Source organism: Oncorhynchus mykiss, chromosome 19, assembly GCF_057628025.1.
Source record: "Oncorhynchus mykiss isolate SJ-2025 chromosome 19, ASM5762802v1, whole genome shotgun sequence".
In the NCBI taxonomy this organism is placed as follows: Eukaryota; Metazoa; Chordata; class Actinopteri; order Salmoniformes; family Salmonidae; genus Oncorhynchus; species Oncorhynchus mykiss.
Window position 1 is genome coordinate 14,421,911 of NC_143040.1, and position 15,285 is coordinate 14,437,195.

General features: G+C 41.7%; 1 protein-coding gene across 3 annotated transcripts in view; it reads right to left on the minus strand.

Annotated features, from left to right (window-relative positions):
• LOC118936484 (uncharacterized) overlaps window positions 1–15,285 on the minus strand; it is a 32,854-nt gene that overhangs the window by 11,639 nt on the left and 5,930 nt on the right. The window contains exons 1-4 of one of the 3 annotated variants that reach the window (XM_090210192.1): window positions 13,250–13,846; window positions 8,108–8,244; window positions 7,510–7,698; window positions 1,185–3,044 (exon numbers count right to left, since the gene is read on the minus strand). In XM_090210192.1, coding sequence (XP_090066318.1) covers window positions 2,094–3,044; window positions 7,510–7,698; window positions 8,108–8,244; window positions 13,250–13,547 — 1,575 coding nt within the window. In that variant the 5' untranslated portion in view covers window positions 13,548–13,846 and the 3' untranslated portion in view covers window positions 1,185–2,093. Of the gene's footprint in view, window positions 1–1,184; window positions 3,048–7,509; window positions 7,699–8,107; window positions 8,245–13,249; window positions 13,847–15,285 lie in introns of those variants that run through there. The other 2 variants (XM_090210191.1, XM_090210193.1) reach the window with 2 other exon arrangements.

A 15,285-nucleotide genomic window follows, 5' to 3' on the forward strand; every position in this document is an offset into this window, starting at 1 on the left:
CCTTTGCATAGAGTAGATTAGGCTGTTGATTGTAGCCTGTGGAATGTTGTCCCACTCTGCTTCAATGGCGGTGTTGCTGGATATTGGCGGGAACTGGAACACACTGTTGATCCCGAGCATCCCAAACTTGCTGAATGGGTGACATGGTGAGTATGCACTATGCAGGCCATGGAAGAACATTTTTAGCTTCCAATAATTGTGTACAGTTACTTGCAACATGGGGCCGTGCTTTATGCTAAAACATGAGTTGATGGGTGGCGGATGAATGGCACTACAATGGGCCTTAGGATCTCGTCACGGTATCTCTGTGCATTGAAATAGTCATCGTTAAAATGCAATTGTGTTCGTTGTCTGTAGATTATGCCTGCCCACAACATAACCCCACCGCCACCTGTACGGCCGACCGGTCCAATATCTGTCCGGACGACCGGTCCAATACCTGTCTGGCCGACCGGTCCAATAACTGTCTGGCCGACCGGTCCAATACCTGTCTGGCCGACCGGTCCAATATCTGTCTGGCCGACTGGTCCTATATCTAAATAAAGTGTGCGCCTGTTTCACAAATCTCTGCTCTCCTGCACCTGACTTCTCTACCAGTACGCACACATCTGACAGAAAGTCATCAACGTAAGCATTTAGTCTTTTTTTCACCAAACTTTCAACCTAAATCCAATGACATGGTGACTTTTTTTGGTTGATTTCATGTTAATTAACTGAACCAAATGTTAATCAAAACTAGAAGTCAGTCAGGGCCCAGTGGGATGTTAGTCTGTCAGCCCTATCTACTTTGACATCACCCTCTCTCCTTCCCAACTTTCTCCCCTCCTCTGGCTCTCTCGCTCTATTCCTGACACAGGCCTGATGAGCTGGACAGATAGGACCAGTCGGCTGGCCAGATAGGACCAGTCGGCCAGATAGGACCAGTCGGCCGGACAGCCAGATAGGACCAGCCGGCTGGCCAGATAGGACCAGTCGGCCGGACGGCCAGAGAGTAACAGATGGGTCCGGTTTATGTCGTGCCAATTCACTCTCTGGATGACACACAAACACAATCCATGTCTCAATTGTCTCAATGCTAAAAAACAACTTATTTAGCCTGCCTCCTCCCCTTCATCTACACTGATTGAAGTGGATTTAACAGGTGACATCAATAGGCGTATTTAGGGTCAAGAAGCACCATGGAATTCTTTGAAAAATATTATTTATTGATGGAATTATTGGATTTAATGAATAAACAGCAACAGCCATTGGTCAAATTGTTACAGAAGAACATAACTTTTTCAGTCTCACAGTAGAATTTCAGTATCTGCTATAACTTTAGTGTGACGCACACAGTATTATTAGAAGAACACAACCATGATCAACCTTAACAGTCAATGTGAGTGATGCTGTTGGCCTTAAAGAAGCCAAGAAAACGTAACAGTCTTTGTAGATAATGTAAATATGAATCACGTTGTATTGTAGACGTATGAGACCAGGGCAAACATCCTGCAGACATACGACTATGTTAGAACCAATGACATTTGAACTCATGATATTGCTATAACAGTTTTTTTCAATAGTGTTAGGTTCTAATTCTCAGAGTAAACAACTCAACAGACACTATGAAAGCTGAACCAAGTTTATTCTCCCAGAGGACAAATACAGCTGCATTCAGACAAAACATGTTTCCACCAACAAGTTTATATACTCCAGTTTAGATGCACTCCTCCTTGTCTCCAACCCTGACATCTGTTAAGGTTCGACAGGAATACGAAGTGATGACCTCAGCCCCCTTGATGCCTAATGCAAAGCTCTCTCCCCTTATCAATGCCTGCCACATGTGATCGCTTCCCTGCCCAACTCACGGCTGTCATGGTGCCTGGTACCAGACTGTGTCTCTTCTCCTCCCAGAGGACCCCTTCCATAGGATCCCTGATGGCTAACAATAACATATCCTGACATAATGTAAACGTTATACATTACCCTCTCCCCCTCTGTGACATATCCTGACATAATGTAACTGTTATACATTACCCTCTCCCCCTCTGTGAAATGTATATTTCATATTCTCAGAACCCAACAATAGGAATCTCTTGCTTCTGTGTCAGTTTTCAATGATGAAGCTTCTGATGTCTATTCAGATTGCTGGATTGGGAGAACCTGCGCCCACACTGTGCACAACTGAAGGGCTTCTCCCCAGTGTGGACGTTCTGGTGCACTTGGAGCTTGCTGGGGGACACAAAGCTCTTCTCACACAAGGTGCAGGCGAACACCCGCTTTCTGGTGTGGATGACGACGTGCTGCCGCAAGTCACTCTCGTGAACAAACTTCTTATGGCAGCTCGGGCAACCGTACGGCCGTTCTATGGTGCCAGGTCTAATGTGATTAGCAAGATTACTTGAGTGAGAGGAAGTTGTGGCGCTTGGTCTAAAATGGCCAACAGGAAGTGAGGTATGAGCTGGTTGTTGAGCTCCTCTTCCTGGTATTTCAGAGTGTCTATGGAGGCTTGCCAATGAGCGCAAACTAGCTTTATTGGCCTCACCTGTATTTCCTGCGTCAAGACGGGTGCTTGTATTTATCTCTGTGGGACGGAATCCGGGTGAAACCAACTGCATAGTGTTGTCTCTCATTGATTTGTGGTGTACAGGGTGAATTGATGGTGCGTTTCTGTTAAACACTCCCACTCCCTGCTTATTTCCAGACCCATTGACCTGTGGTGTAGTAGATGTACCCACCTGACCCCACTCAAAATCTCTATCTACCTGCTGCCCACTGGATACAGAGTCAATCACTATCACATGTTCTGATGAGGAATGGTATGACTTGGGGGAAAAGCCAAGGACGACGTCAGATCCACTGACCTCCATAGCGGTGTTGTAGTTGTTGTTGCCTCTGGGGCCACTGAGCTGGAAGGCGGAGTCCTCTGTGGTGGCTGCTGCCGGTTGGGTGGTTAGTTCTCTGCTGCCCTCCACTGTTCTAGCTGGGTGGCTGATCCTAGAGTCCTGGTCATCTGCTTCTCCCTCCACCTTGATGATCAGCAGGTCTGGTTGCCCTTCCTCTGTCTGCTGGGGTTAAGTGAGAGAGATGAGTGAGTGAAACAGAGCATATGCTTTCTACATGCCTAAACATCAGACTGTTACCATGGTTACCCCGTGGATATTCAGTCTCCTCATCAATCTACACACAATACCCCATAATAACAAAGCAAAAGCAGGTTCTTCAGACATTTTGCAACAAAAAAAAAGAACTGATATCACATTCACATAAGTATTCAGACCCTTTACTCAGTACTTTGTTGAAGCACCTTTACCAGCAATCACAGCATTGAGTCTTCTTGGGTATGATGCTACAAGCTTGGCACACCTGTATTTGGGGAGTTTCTTCCATTCTTCTCTGCAGATCCACTTATGTGGGTTCAAGTCTGGGCTCTGACTGTGCCACTCAAGGACATTCAGAGACTTGTCCCGAAGACACTCCTGCGTTGTCTTGGCTGTGTGCTTAGGGTAGTTGTCCTGTTGGAAGGTGAACCTTCGCCCCAGTCTGTGGTCCTGAGCGCTCTGGGGCAGGTTTTCATCAAGGATCTATCTGTACTTTGCTCCGTTCATCTTTCCCTCAAGCCTGACTAGTCTCCCCAGTGCCGCTGAAAAACATCCCCACAGCATGATGCTGCCACCACTATGTTTCATCGTAGGGATGGTGCCAGGTTTCCTCCAGACGTGACGCTTGGCATAAAGTCCATAGAGTTCAATCTTGGTTTCATCAGACCAGAGAATATTGGTTATTGTGTTCTGAGAGTCCTTTAGGTGCCTTTTGGCAAACTCCAAGCAGGCTGTCATGTGCCTTTTACTGAGGAGAGGCTTCCGTCTGGTCACTCTATCATAAAGGCCTGATTGGTGGAGTGCTGCAGAGATGGTTGTCCTTCTGCAAGGTTCTCCCATCTCCAAAGAGGAACATCAGGTTGTTGGTCACCTCCCTGACCAAGGCCTTTCTCCCCCGATTGCTCAGTTTGGCCGGCTGGCCAGATTTAGGAAGAGTTTTGGTGGTTCCAAACTTCTTCCATTTAAGAATGATGGAGGCCACTGTGTTCTTGGGGACATTCAAGGCTTCAGAAATGTTTTGGTACCCTTCCCCAGATCTGTGCCTTGATACAATCCTATCTCGGAGCTCTACAGACAAATCCTTCGACTTCATGGCTTGGTTTTTGATCTAACATGCACTGTCAACTGTGGGACCTTATATAGACAGGTGTGTGTCTTAACAAATCAAGTCCAATCAATTGAATTTACCCCAGGTGGACTCCAATCAAGTTGTAGAAACATCTCAAGGATGATCAATAGAAACAGGAAGCACCAGAGCTCAATTTCGAGTCTCATAGCAAAGGGTCTGAATACTTACAGTTGAAGTCGGAAGTTTACATACACATAGGTTGGAGTCATTAAAACTAGTTTTTCAACCACTCCACAAATTTCTTGTTAGCAAAGTATAGTTTTGGCAAGTCGGTAAAATCTATGTTGTGCATGACACAAGTAATTTATCCAACAAATGTTTACAGACAGATTATTTCACTTATAATTCACTGTATCACAATTCCAGTGGGTCAGAAGTTTACATACACTAAGTTGACGGTGCCTTTAAACAGCTTGGAAAATTCCAGAAAATTATGTCATGGCTTTAGAAGCTTCTGATAGGCTAATTGACATCATTTGAGTCAATTGGAGGTGTACCTGTAGATGTATTTCAAGGCCTACCTTCAAACTCAGAGCCTCTTTGCTTGACATCATGGGAAAAATCTAAAAGAAATCAGCCAAGACCTCAGAAAACAAATTGTAGACCTCCACAAGTCTGGTTCATCCTTGGGAGCAATTTCCAAATGCCTGAAGGTACCACGTTCATCTGTACAAGCAAAAGTATGCAAGTATTAACACCATGGGACCACGCAGGCATCATACCTCTCAGGAAGGAGACACGTTCTGTCTCTTAGAGATGAACATACTTTGGTGCGAATAGTGCAAATCAATCCCAGAACAACAGCAAAGAACCTTGTGAAGATGCCGGAGGAAACTATATCTATATCCACAGTAAAACGAGTCCTATATCGACATAACCTGAAAGGCCGCTCACCAAGGAAGAAACCACAGCTCCAAAAGCGCCATAATAAAGCCAGACTACGGTTCGCAACTGCACATGGGGACAAAGATCGTAATTTTCGGAGAAATGTCCTCTGGTCTGATGAAACAAAAATAGAACTGTTTGGCAATAATGACCATCGTTATGTTTGGGGGAAAACAGGGGAGGCTTGCAAGCCGAAGAACACCATCCCAACCGTGAAGCACGGGGGGTGACAGCATCATGTTGTAGGGGTGCTTTGCTGCTTTAGGGACTAGTGCACTTCACAAAATAGATGGCATCATGAGGAAAGAAAATTAGGTGAAATATGTTGAAGCAATATCTCAAGACATCAGTCATGAAGTTAAAGCTTGGTCGCAAATGGGCCTTCTAAATGGACAATGACCCCAAGCATACTTCCAAAGTTCTGGCAATATGGCTTAAGGACAACAAAGTCAAGTTATTGAAATGGCCATCACAAAGCCCAGACCTCAATCCCATAGAAAATTTGTGGGCAGAACTGAAAAAGCGTGTGCGAACAAGGAGGACTACAAACCTGACTCAGTTACACCAGCTCTGTCAGGAGGAATGGGTCAAAATTCACCCAACTAATTGTGGGAAGCTTGTGGACGGCTACCCAAAACATTTGACCCAAGTTAAACAATTTAAAGGCAATGCTACCAAATACTAATTGAGTGTATGTAAACTTTTGACCAACTGGGAATGTTATGAAAGAAATAAAAGCTGAAAGAAATCATTCTCTCTACAATTATTCTGACATTTCACATAACTAAAATAAAGTGGTGATCCTAACTGACCTAAAACAGGGATTTTTTTTATATGATTAAATGTCAGGAATAGTGAAAAACTGAGTTTAAATGTATTTGGATAAGGTGTATGTAAACTTCCAACTTCAACTGTACGTAAACAAGCTATTTTGTTTTTTCATTTGTATTACATTTGCAAAAATTCTAAAAACCTGTTTTCGCTTTGTCATTATGGGGTATTATTGTGTGTAGATTGATGAGGGGGGAAAACTATTTATTCAATTTTAGAATAAGGGAGTAACGTAACAAAATGGAAAAAGGAAAGGGGTCTGAATACCGTCTGAATGCACTGGATCTTAAAACTCTTAAGGATCTGGCCCTTTTTAAAATTTTCGTCTAAAATGACATACCCAAATCTAACTGCCTGGAGCTCAGGACCTGAAGCAAAGATATGCATATACTTGATACCATTTGAAAGGAAACACTTTGAAGTTTGTGTAAATGTGAAATGAATATAGGAGAATATAACACATTAGATCTGGTAAAAAATAATACAAACAAAAAAACATGTGTTTTCTATGTATTATTTTGTTCCATCATCTTTGAAATGCAAGAGAAAGGCCATAATATCATATTTTTTAGTTTTGGCGCAATTTAGATTTTGTTCCCTAGATGGAAGCAGTGTGTGTGCAAAGTTTCAGATTGATCCAGTGAAGCATTACAATACCGGACAATATTTTGTATCAAGTCTGCCCAAATGTGCCGAATTGGTCAATTGATACATTTTCAAGTACATAACTATAGAGAACATACAAAAACTATATGGTCATAAAAATGTTTTGTTTACACACTACCAGGAATGTCATACATGATGGATCATTAGCATATACACTAACTTCAAACATCTAGATGGCCGGGTGGGGTGGGTGTGGAGCCAGAGACAGCAAGGCTTCAAACTGTAGAACCCAGTCCCCACATTTGAATATAAAACTGTATTCTTATCAAACAAAACTATGCTACATTTTATCTCTGGGACCTTCGTGATGACAAATCAGAGCAAGATTACTGAATGTAAGTACATTATTTACCTTCAGAGGTGAATGTATCAAACCAGTTGCCGAGTTTTTAAGTATTTTTTTCACTGTGAAAGCTACTGTAAATTGGACAGTGCAGTTAGATGTCTATGTCCTGGAAAGTTCGCTGTTACTTACAACTATCATGCTAATAACATTAGCACACGTTAGCTCACCTGACCCCACTCAAAATCTCTATCTACCTGCTGTCCACTGGATACAGAGTCAATCACTATCACATGTTCTGATGAAGAATGGAATGACTTGGGGGAAAACCTGTGGTTTTCTAACCCTACACTTCTCATTTCTATGTCTGAGCTAGTCTGTGTTTCTGGGCCTACTGGGCCACTCCCTAGGTCCATTACTTTATTGTGAGCAGCAGAGGTGCCATCGTTAGTCGCTACTGCCTCTCTCCACACCTGGTTTAAAGAATCTCTTAGGAGATTGAGGCCCCCGTTCATGTCACACTTTGTGTCCAGACTCTGTCTCTCTGCTCTGGGTTTAAATCCTGTGTGTTGCTGTGGTCCCTGGTTCACATTCCCTGTTTCTGACTGGAGGAGAATGGCCTCAGATCCACTGACCTCCATAGCTGTGTTGATGTTGTTGCCTCTGGGCTGGAAGGCAGGGTCTGCTGCCGGTTGGGTGGTTGGCTCTCTGCTGACCTCCACTGTTCTGTCTGGGTGGCTGATCCTAGAGTCCTGGTCATCTGCTTCCCCCTCATCCTTGATGATCAGCAGGTCTGGTTCCCCTTCCTCTGTCTCTGCTGACTGCTGATGGGGTTAAGTGGGAGAGATGAGTGAGTGAGACAGAGCATACACTATCTACTGAATGGAGATATGGGCATGACAAGGGGATTTAGTGAAATTCATAGTAGTTGTCTTGTTGTTATTGTGTTATAATCAGTGGTGTAGTGGAGGGTAAACTCCCCTTTTTGTATTTTACACATGACTTTACAACCCTTTGGCACAAAAATGCATTGAAAGTATAGGGAGTGTTGCTTTAATCACTGTGTACGGCGATCATCGTTTACCAACCATATTTTTAACCACTACATCACTAGTTATAATGTGCTGACATACACGTCTATTCAGACATAACCTCATCCCCAGGCGGAAGGAAGTGTCTGGGTCCGAGACTAAAACAGACATAACTCTGTGAGAGCATGAAATTGGAACTTACCTCATCACTTGTAGCATCCATATGCTTTGATGGAGAGACATCGTCTTGGTCCACGTCTATGGGCTGTCTGTCTCTTTGAATGCTGCTGTTCCCAAAACTCCTGTTGGAAAGTCTGGTTCTGCTTTGCCAAGTAGGTCCTGGAAATAAAGGGGAGGTTAATTTGACCCCATCCATCAATGGTGTTTTACGAAGTACAAAGCAAACATACAGTAATACCTTCATGATGTACACTACTGTTCAAAGGTTTGGGGTCAATCAGAAATGTCTTGTTTTTGAAAGAAAAGCAAATGTTTTGTCTATTAAAATAACATCAAATTGTTCAGAAATACAGTGTAGACATTCTTAATGTTGTAAATGAATATTGTAGCTGGAAATGGCAGATTGTTTATGGAATATCTACATAGGCGTACAGAGGTCCATTATCAGCAACCATCACTCCTGTGTTCCAATGGCACGGTGTGTTAGCTAATCAAAGTTTATGATTTTAAAAGGCTAAATTATCATTAGAAAACCCTTTTGCAATTACAGCTGAAGTCGGAAGTTTACATACACATAGGTTGGAGTCATTAAAACTAATTTTCAACCACTCCACAAATTTCTTGTTTGCAAACTATAGTTTGGCAAGTTGGTTAGGACATCTACTTTGTGCATGACACAAGTAATTTATCCAACAATTGTTAACAGATTATTTCACCTATCATTCACTGTATCACAATTCAGTGGGTCAGAAGTTTACATACAGTAAGTTGACTGTGCCTTTAAACAGCTTGGAAAATTTCTGAAAATTATGTCATGGCTTTAGAAGCTTCTGATAGGCTAATTGACATAATTTGAGTCAATTGGAGGTGTACCTGTAGATGTATTTCAAGGCATACCTTCAAACTCAATGCCTCTTTGCTTGACATCATGGGAAAATCGAAAGAAATCAGCCAAGACCTCAGAAAAACAATTGTAGACCTCCACAAGTCTGATTCATCCTTGGGAGCAAATACTAAATGCCTGAAGGTACCACATTCATCTGTAGAAACAATAGTACGCAAGTATAAACACCATGGGACCACGCAGGCATCATACCGCTCAGGAAGGAGACGCGCTCTGTCTCCTAGAGATGAACGTACTTTGGTGCGAAAAGTGCAAATCAATCCCAGAACAACAGCAAAGGACCTTGTGAAGATGCTGGAAGAAACAGGTACAAAAGTATCTATATCCACAGTAAAACGAGTCCTATATCGACATAACCTGAAAGGCCGCTCAGCAAGGAAGAAGCCATTGCTCCAAAACCTCCATAAAAAAGCCAGACTCCAGTTTGCAACTGCACATGGGGACAAAGATCGTACTTTTTGGAGAAATGTCCTCTGGTCTGATGAAACAAAAATAGAACTGTTTGGCCATAATGACCATCGCTTTGTTTGGAGGAAAAAGGGGGAGGCTTGCAAGCCGAAGAACAACATCCCAACAGTGAAGCACGGTTGTGGCATCATGTTGTGGGGGTGCTTTGCTGCAGGATGGACTGGTGCACTTCACAAAATAGATGGCATCATGAGGAAAGAAAATGATGTGGATATATTGAAGCAACATCTCAAGACATCAGTCAGGAAGTTAAAGCTTGGTCGCAAATGGGTCTTCCAAATGGACAATGACCCAAAGCATACTTCCAAAGTTGTGGAAAAATGGCTTAAGGACAACAAAGTCAAGGTATTGGAGTGGCCATCACAAAGCCCTGACCTCCATCCTATAGAACATTTGTGGGCAGAACTGAAAAAGTGTGTGCGAGCAAGGAGGCCTACAAGCCTAACTCAGTTACCTCAGCTCTGTCAGGAGGAATGGGCCAAAATTCACCCAACTTATTGTGGGAAACTTGTGGAAGGCTACCCGAAACGTTTGACTCAAGTTAAACAATTTAAAGGCAATGCTACCAAATACTAATTGAGTGTATGTAAACTTCTGGCCCACTGGGAATGTGATGAAAGAAATAAAAGCTTAAATAAATCATTGTCTCTACTATTATTCTGACATTTCACATTCTTAAAATAAAGTGGTGATCCTAACTGACCTAAGACGCCAAATTTTTTACTAGGATTAAATGTCAGGAATTGTGAAAAACTAAGTTTAAATGTATTTGGCTGAGGTGTATGTAAACTTCCGACTTCAACTGTATGTTAGCACAGCTGAAAACTGTTGTCCTGATTAAAGCAACAATAAAACTGTCATTCTTTAGACTAGTTGAGTATCTGGAGCATCAGCATTTGTGGGTTCGATTACAGGCTCAAAATGGCCAGAAACAAATACATTTCTTCTGAAACATTACCTGACTATTTACATATCAGGGATTACCATTCGGGTATATATATTTGAAACCCAACCTATGCTTAATCCACTAAAATATGTCACATTCAATGCAAAAGGTCTTAACAGCCCGATTAAGAGGAAGAGAGTCTATACATAACTTAAGAAATGAAAGGCTGACATTGTGTTTTTACAAGAAACACATCTTACAGACAGTGAAACTAAAGAGGGAATGGGTATGACAAGTTTTTGAGTCCTCTTTTAACTCCAAAGGAAGAGGAACTGCAATTTTGATAAGTAGACACATCCCCTTCTGTGTCAACAATTAAATGCTTACCTTCTAATAAATCTCCTGGGGAGGATGGCTTCCCACCAGAGTTCTATAAAGAATTTAAGGAGCTGTTGGTCCCCTACCTTATGGAGGAACTTAAAAAAGCAGGGGAGGACAACTGCTTTCAAGAAGTCTCTCTCTCAAACAGTGATTACAGTAATTCACAAGAAAGGGAAAAACCCGCTAAAGTGCGCCTCCTATAGACCTATCTCTCTCCTTAACACAGATTGTAAACTGGTCACCAAGATGCTATCTAGGAGACTGGAGTCATGTCTTCCCCTGTTGGTCAACCCAGATCAGACTGGCTCCATAATTAATAGATTGTCCTCCAATAATGTCAGAAGGTTCTTTTGATATAATTCACCTTGCTAACAAAAACAAAATACCTAGTGTCGCAGTCTCCCTCGACGCTGAAAAGGCCTTTGATAGGGTTGAATGGCCATATCTCTTTCGCGTCTTGGAAAAATGTGTTTTAGGTACCGTGTTTGTAAATAGACATTGTAACTACGTAGCTAATAACTGTTGTAATGGGGAACATTATTGTAGCAACACACCTTCGGAGGGAAGGCAATCCCGCGCTGTGTTAGCTAAGTTTTCATGTCATCGGGTGTAGTTCGTAAAGGTTGAAGTGTGTATGTTAGGATGGTAACGTTATAATAACTAAGGATGTAGTGTGTATGTTAGGATGGTAACGTTATAATAATTAAGGATGAAGTGTGTATGTTAGGATGGTAACGTTATAATAACTAAGGATGTAGTGTGTATGTCAGGATGGTAACGTTATAATAATTAAGGATGAAGTGTCAATGTTAGGATGGTAACGTTATAATAACTAAGGATGAAGTGTGAATGTTAGGATGGTAACGTTATAATAACTAAGGATGAAGTGTGTATGTTAGGATGGTAATGCTATATTAATTAAGGATGTAGTGTGTATGTTAGGATGGTAACGTTATAATAATTAAGGATGAAGTGTGTATGTTAGGATGGTAACGTTATAATAATTAAGGATGTAGTGTGTATGTTAGGATGGTAACGCTATAATAATTAAGGATGAAGTGTGAATTCATGCCAGGAATAATAAGTGTGAAGTTTGATTTCCTCCCTTCTGTAATAAGCAGCCAATGAGGTGTTTTTCCTTTATTCATGTGTTTAATATGATACTGTTAAAGCTCCGGCTAAACTGTTTATGTATGTCAGCACTTCAGAGTTATACCAAGCTAATAAGTCACTCGTAAGATAAGAAGGTTGTAAGAGTGTGTTTAACTGTATTTTCATTTACTTTATAGTTCTCACGGAAGGTGATAATTCTGACTAAAACTACAGAATAAAGCCACCAGTTAAAATCAAGGAACCCACCTCTTCGCCCTCGCCATCGAATCATTGGCTGAGGCTATTAGAATGTGCCCTGACATACATGGCTTTGAGGTGGGCCCCCATACCCATAAGTTATCACTCTTTGCGGATGACCTTGTCTTATTTCTAACGAAGCCAGAACACTCCCTCTCTCACTTACAGAACATATTACAGCGTTATAGTTCTTTCTCTGGATATAAGGTCAATTTTGATAAAAGTTAAATCTTACCTTTGTCTGTCTTTGACCATCATACCATCAAGCATCAGTTACCTTTTAGATGGTTGCCTATGGGCTTGACATATTTGGGCATAATGGTGGATGGTAATCTGAACAACCTCTATAAACTCAATCTGGCCAGCTTGTTGCATAAGGTGGAGGGTGACCTGTGTAAATGGATGGACTTGCCTCTCACTCTACTGGGTAGAATCAATGTAATTCAAATGAATGTCCTGCCCAGATTTCTATATTTGTTTCAATCTTTCCCTATCCCTGTGCCCACAGCATTCTTTTTCTCTCTCGACAAGCTGACCAGACGGTTTATCTGTCACGGCAAAACCCCAAGGGTTGGCCTGGATAAACTGACCCTTGATTACGGCCAAGGAGGCTTAAACCTCCCCAATTTCAGAATGTACAATTGGACTGCAGTCTAGATGTCTAGCTCAGAGATTTGACAATGGTCCCTCTCCCTCATGGTTGAACAGTTTGATAGATGATTTAATTTTTGTTTTAAATGTTCTTAATTGGAAAATGCAATAATAAAATAGATATATTTTTTAAATCAGCAGTTTCCAGCTACAATAGTAATTTACAACATTGACAATGTCTACACTGTATTTCTGATCAATGTTATGTTATTTTAATGGACAAAGTGTGCTTTTCTTTCAAAAACAAGGACATTTCTAAGTGACCCCGAACTTTTGAACGGTAGTGCATGTAATGTGTATATAGAGCTAGAGGGATCCTAGCTGTGTTGACAGTACAAAGTAAGCATGATACGTCATATATGGAATGTCAATAATACAGCTGGGCCCTAAAATATTTTGACATTACATAAATCATGGAAGTATTATACTTGCTTTAAACTTTGTAAAACACAATTGATGGATGGGGTCAAACTGAAGATTAAAACTAAACTATGTGCACTGTCAAATTCATCATCGTCACCAACCTGTTGTTGTAATCTCACGATGGTTGTGTCTGTTTAGGAGGCGTATTCCATGAAAGCGATTGTGGACGGACCCCTCTGAAAACTTTGTTCTCTCCGCTCGAAATCTGGTGATCTGAAGTTCCATCAATTTCATTTTCCTACGGAGAAATTCGTTCTCCTTGTGGCTTTGGGACATTTTCAGGTGCACAACAGCATAGCCATCGTCAACAACTTTGCAGATTTCGGCTACAGCCGCGTTGGCTAGCACCTCCATGATTGAGGCTATCTGCGCCTGGAACTCGACCACGGAACCCGACATTGTCCCCCGACTCTTTTTGCCCCTTTTCAATGTAACAGTATTTGCGTTTTATATATTATGATGATCTACAGTTATCTACCAATCTATTAAAACAAATAATCATAACAGAAACTTAACGTCAATTTGCAGCTAGCTTTGTTTGTAGCTAGCTGGTGAGATGTTTTATTTTATTTCCTCACGTCACAGTAATGTAATCATACGTGGACTGTAGAATTTAAAGTTGAACACCGCCACCTACTGTACAGGAGTGCGGCACAACAATGTTGTACCTACGTAATAAACAACATGTTCTCTGGTGAAAACAATATTTCATTATTTTTTTTAAATAAAGAATTTCACTATTTGGGGTATTTCTAATAGAAATAAACAACAAACGATTTACAACAGTATGACAGACTAGCCTAGATATGAATTTAATCCACATCTTTACAGCCTATTAATCTGATTGTCAATCTACTATATCTTGTCGAAAGAGAAAATGGAAATAAATTGTTAATTGCTGTTCTTTGGTACATCCCTGGAAACGATACAATTTCATAAGAATGTTCAAAATCTTAACTTGTTATAACGTATACATTATCAGTCCACTCTGGACCAAGCATCAAGACAGTTGAACTGAAAACACAACCACTACACACAGAGGGAAGCATTCAATGGGGAAACCAATTAAACTGTTAAAAACACATGGATTCAAGCTTTCATATGAAACCCCCAGTAGTGTGGAGCCCTTACAACTAGGGCCAGGAGTTTTCCCCTGCTCTGGTCATGTGGTGAGGAAAAACTCCTGGCCCTGACCATCATTACACCTGGTGGAGTAGTATGAAGTTGCACTGGAGCTTCCTCTTGCCCGAGCAAGGCGTTAGCTGTTGTGGATGCATTTCGATGAAGTAGTAGAGCCCCTGTTGATATTCGGGAACGGGGCTTGCTTCCCTCTTTGGGGAACCTGGTGGAAAGTAACACTCGGGTGGACAGTCTGTTGAAATCGGGCGACTTGGACCTGGATCCTACAGTTCTCCCTTGCTCTGCATTTTGAGTGTCAGGGGGACACTTCTCTGTCTGTCCAGACTCTATTCCCCCTCCCCATCTCCCTCTTCCACAGCAGATTTGGCCTAAAAAAGAGGCGGGGGGAATTAAATTGACGGGCATGAGCTGTACAAAGCTCTCAAACAAACCCATCTATTATAACTCGGCTATTATAGTTGTACTGACTTAACTCATTGACACAGAAAATCTGAAATTTCTTTCTCCTCAAAACCTCTCTCTACCGCACCTGCTGTCTCTACTCTCTACCTTTGAATACTTTGCTATGAAAAGCTAACTGACATTTACTCCTGAGGTGCTGACCTGTTGCAACCTCTATAGACACTCTGATTATTATTTGACCCTGCTGGTCATCTATGAACGTTTGAACATCTTTAACAACGATCTGGCCTTCATGACCATGTACTCTATAATCTCCACCGGGCACAGCAAGAGGACTGGCCACCCCTCAGATCCTGGTTCCTCTCTAGGTTTTTCCTGCCTTCCTAGGGAGTTTTTCCTAGCCACCGTGCTTCTACATCTGCATTGCGTGCTCGTTGGGGTTTTAGGCTGGGTTTCTATATAGGCACTTTGTGACATCTGCTGATGTAAAAAGGGCTTTATAAGTACATTTGATTGATCGATAATTCCCTGTACTTTTGAAAGGAAAATGACCTTTCCTGCTTGAGGTGAGAACATAGATACCTACCAAAATAAA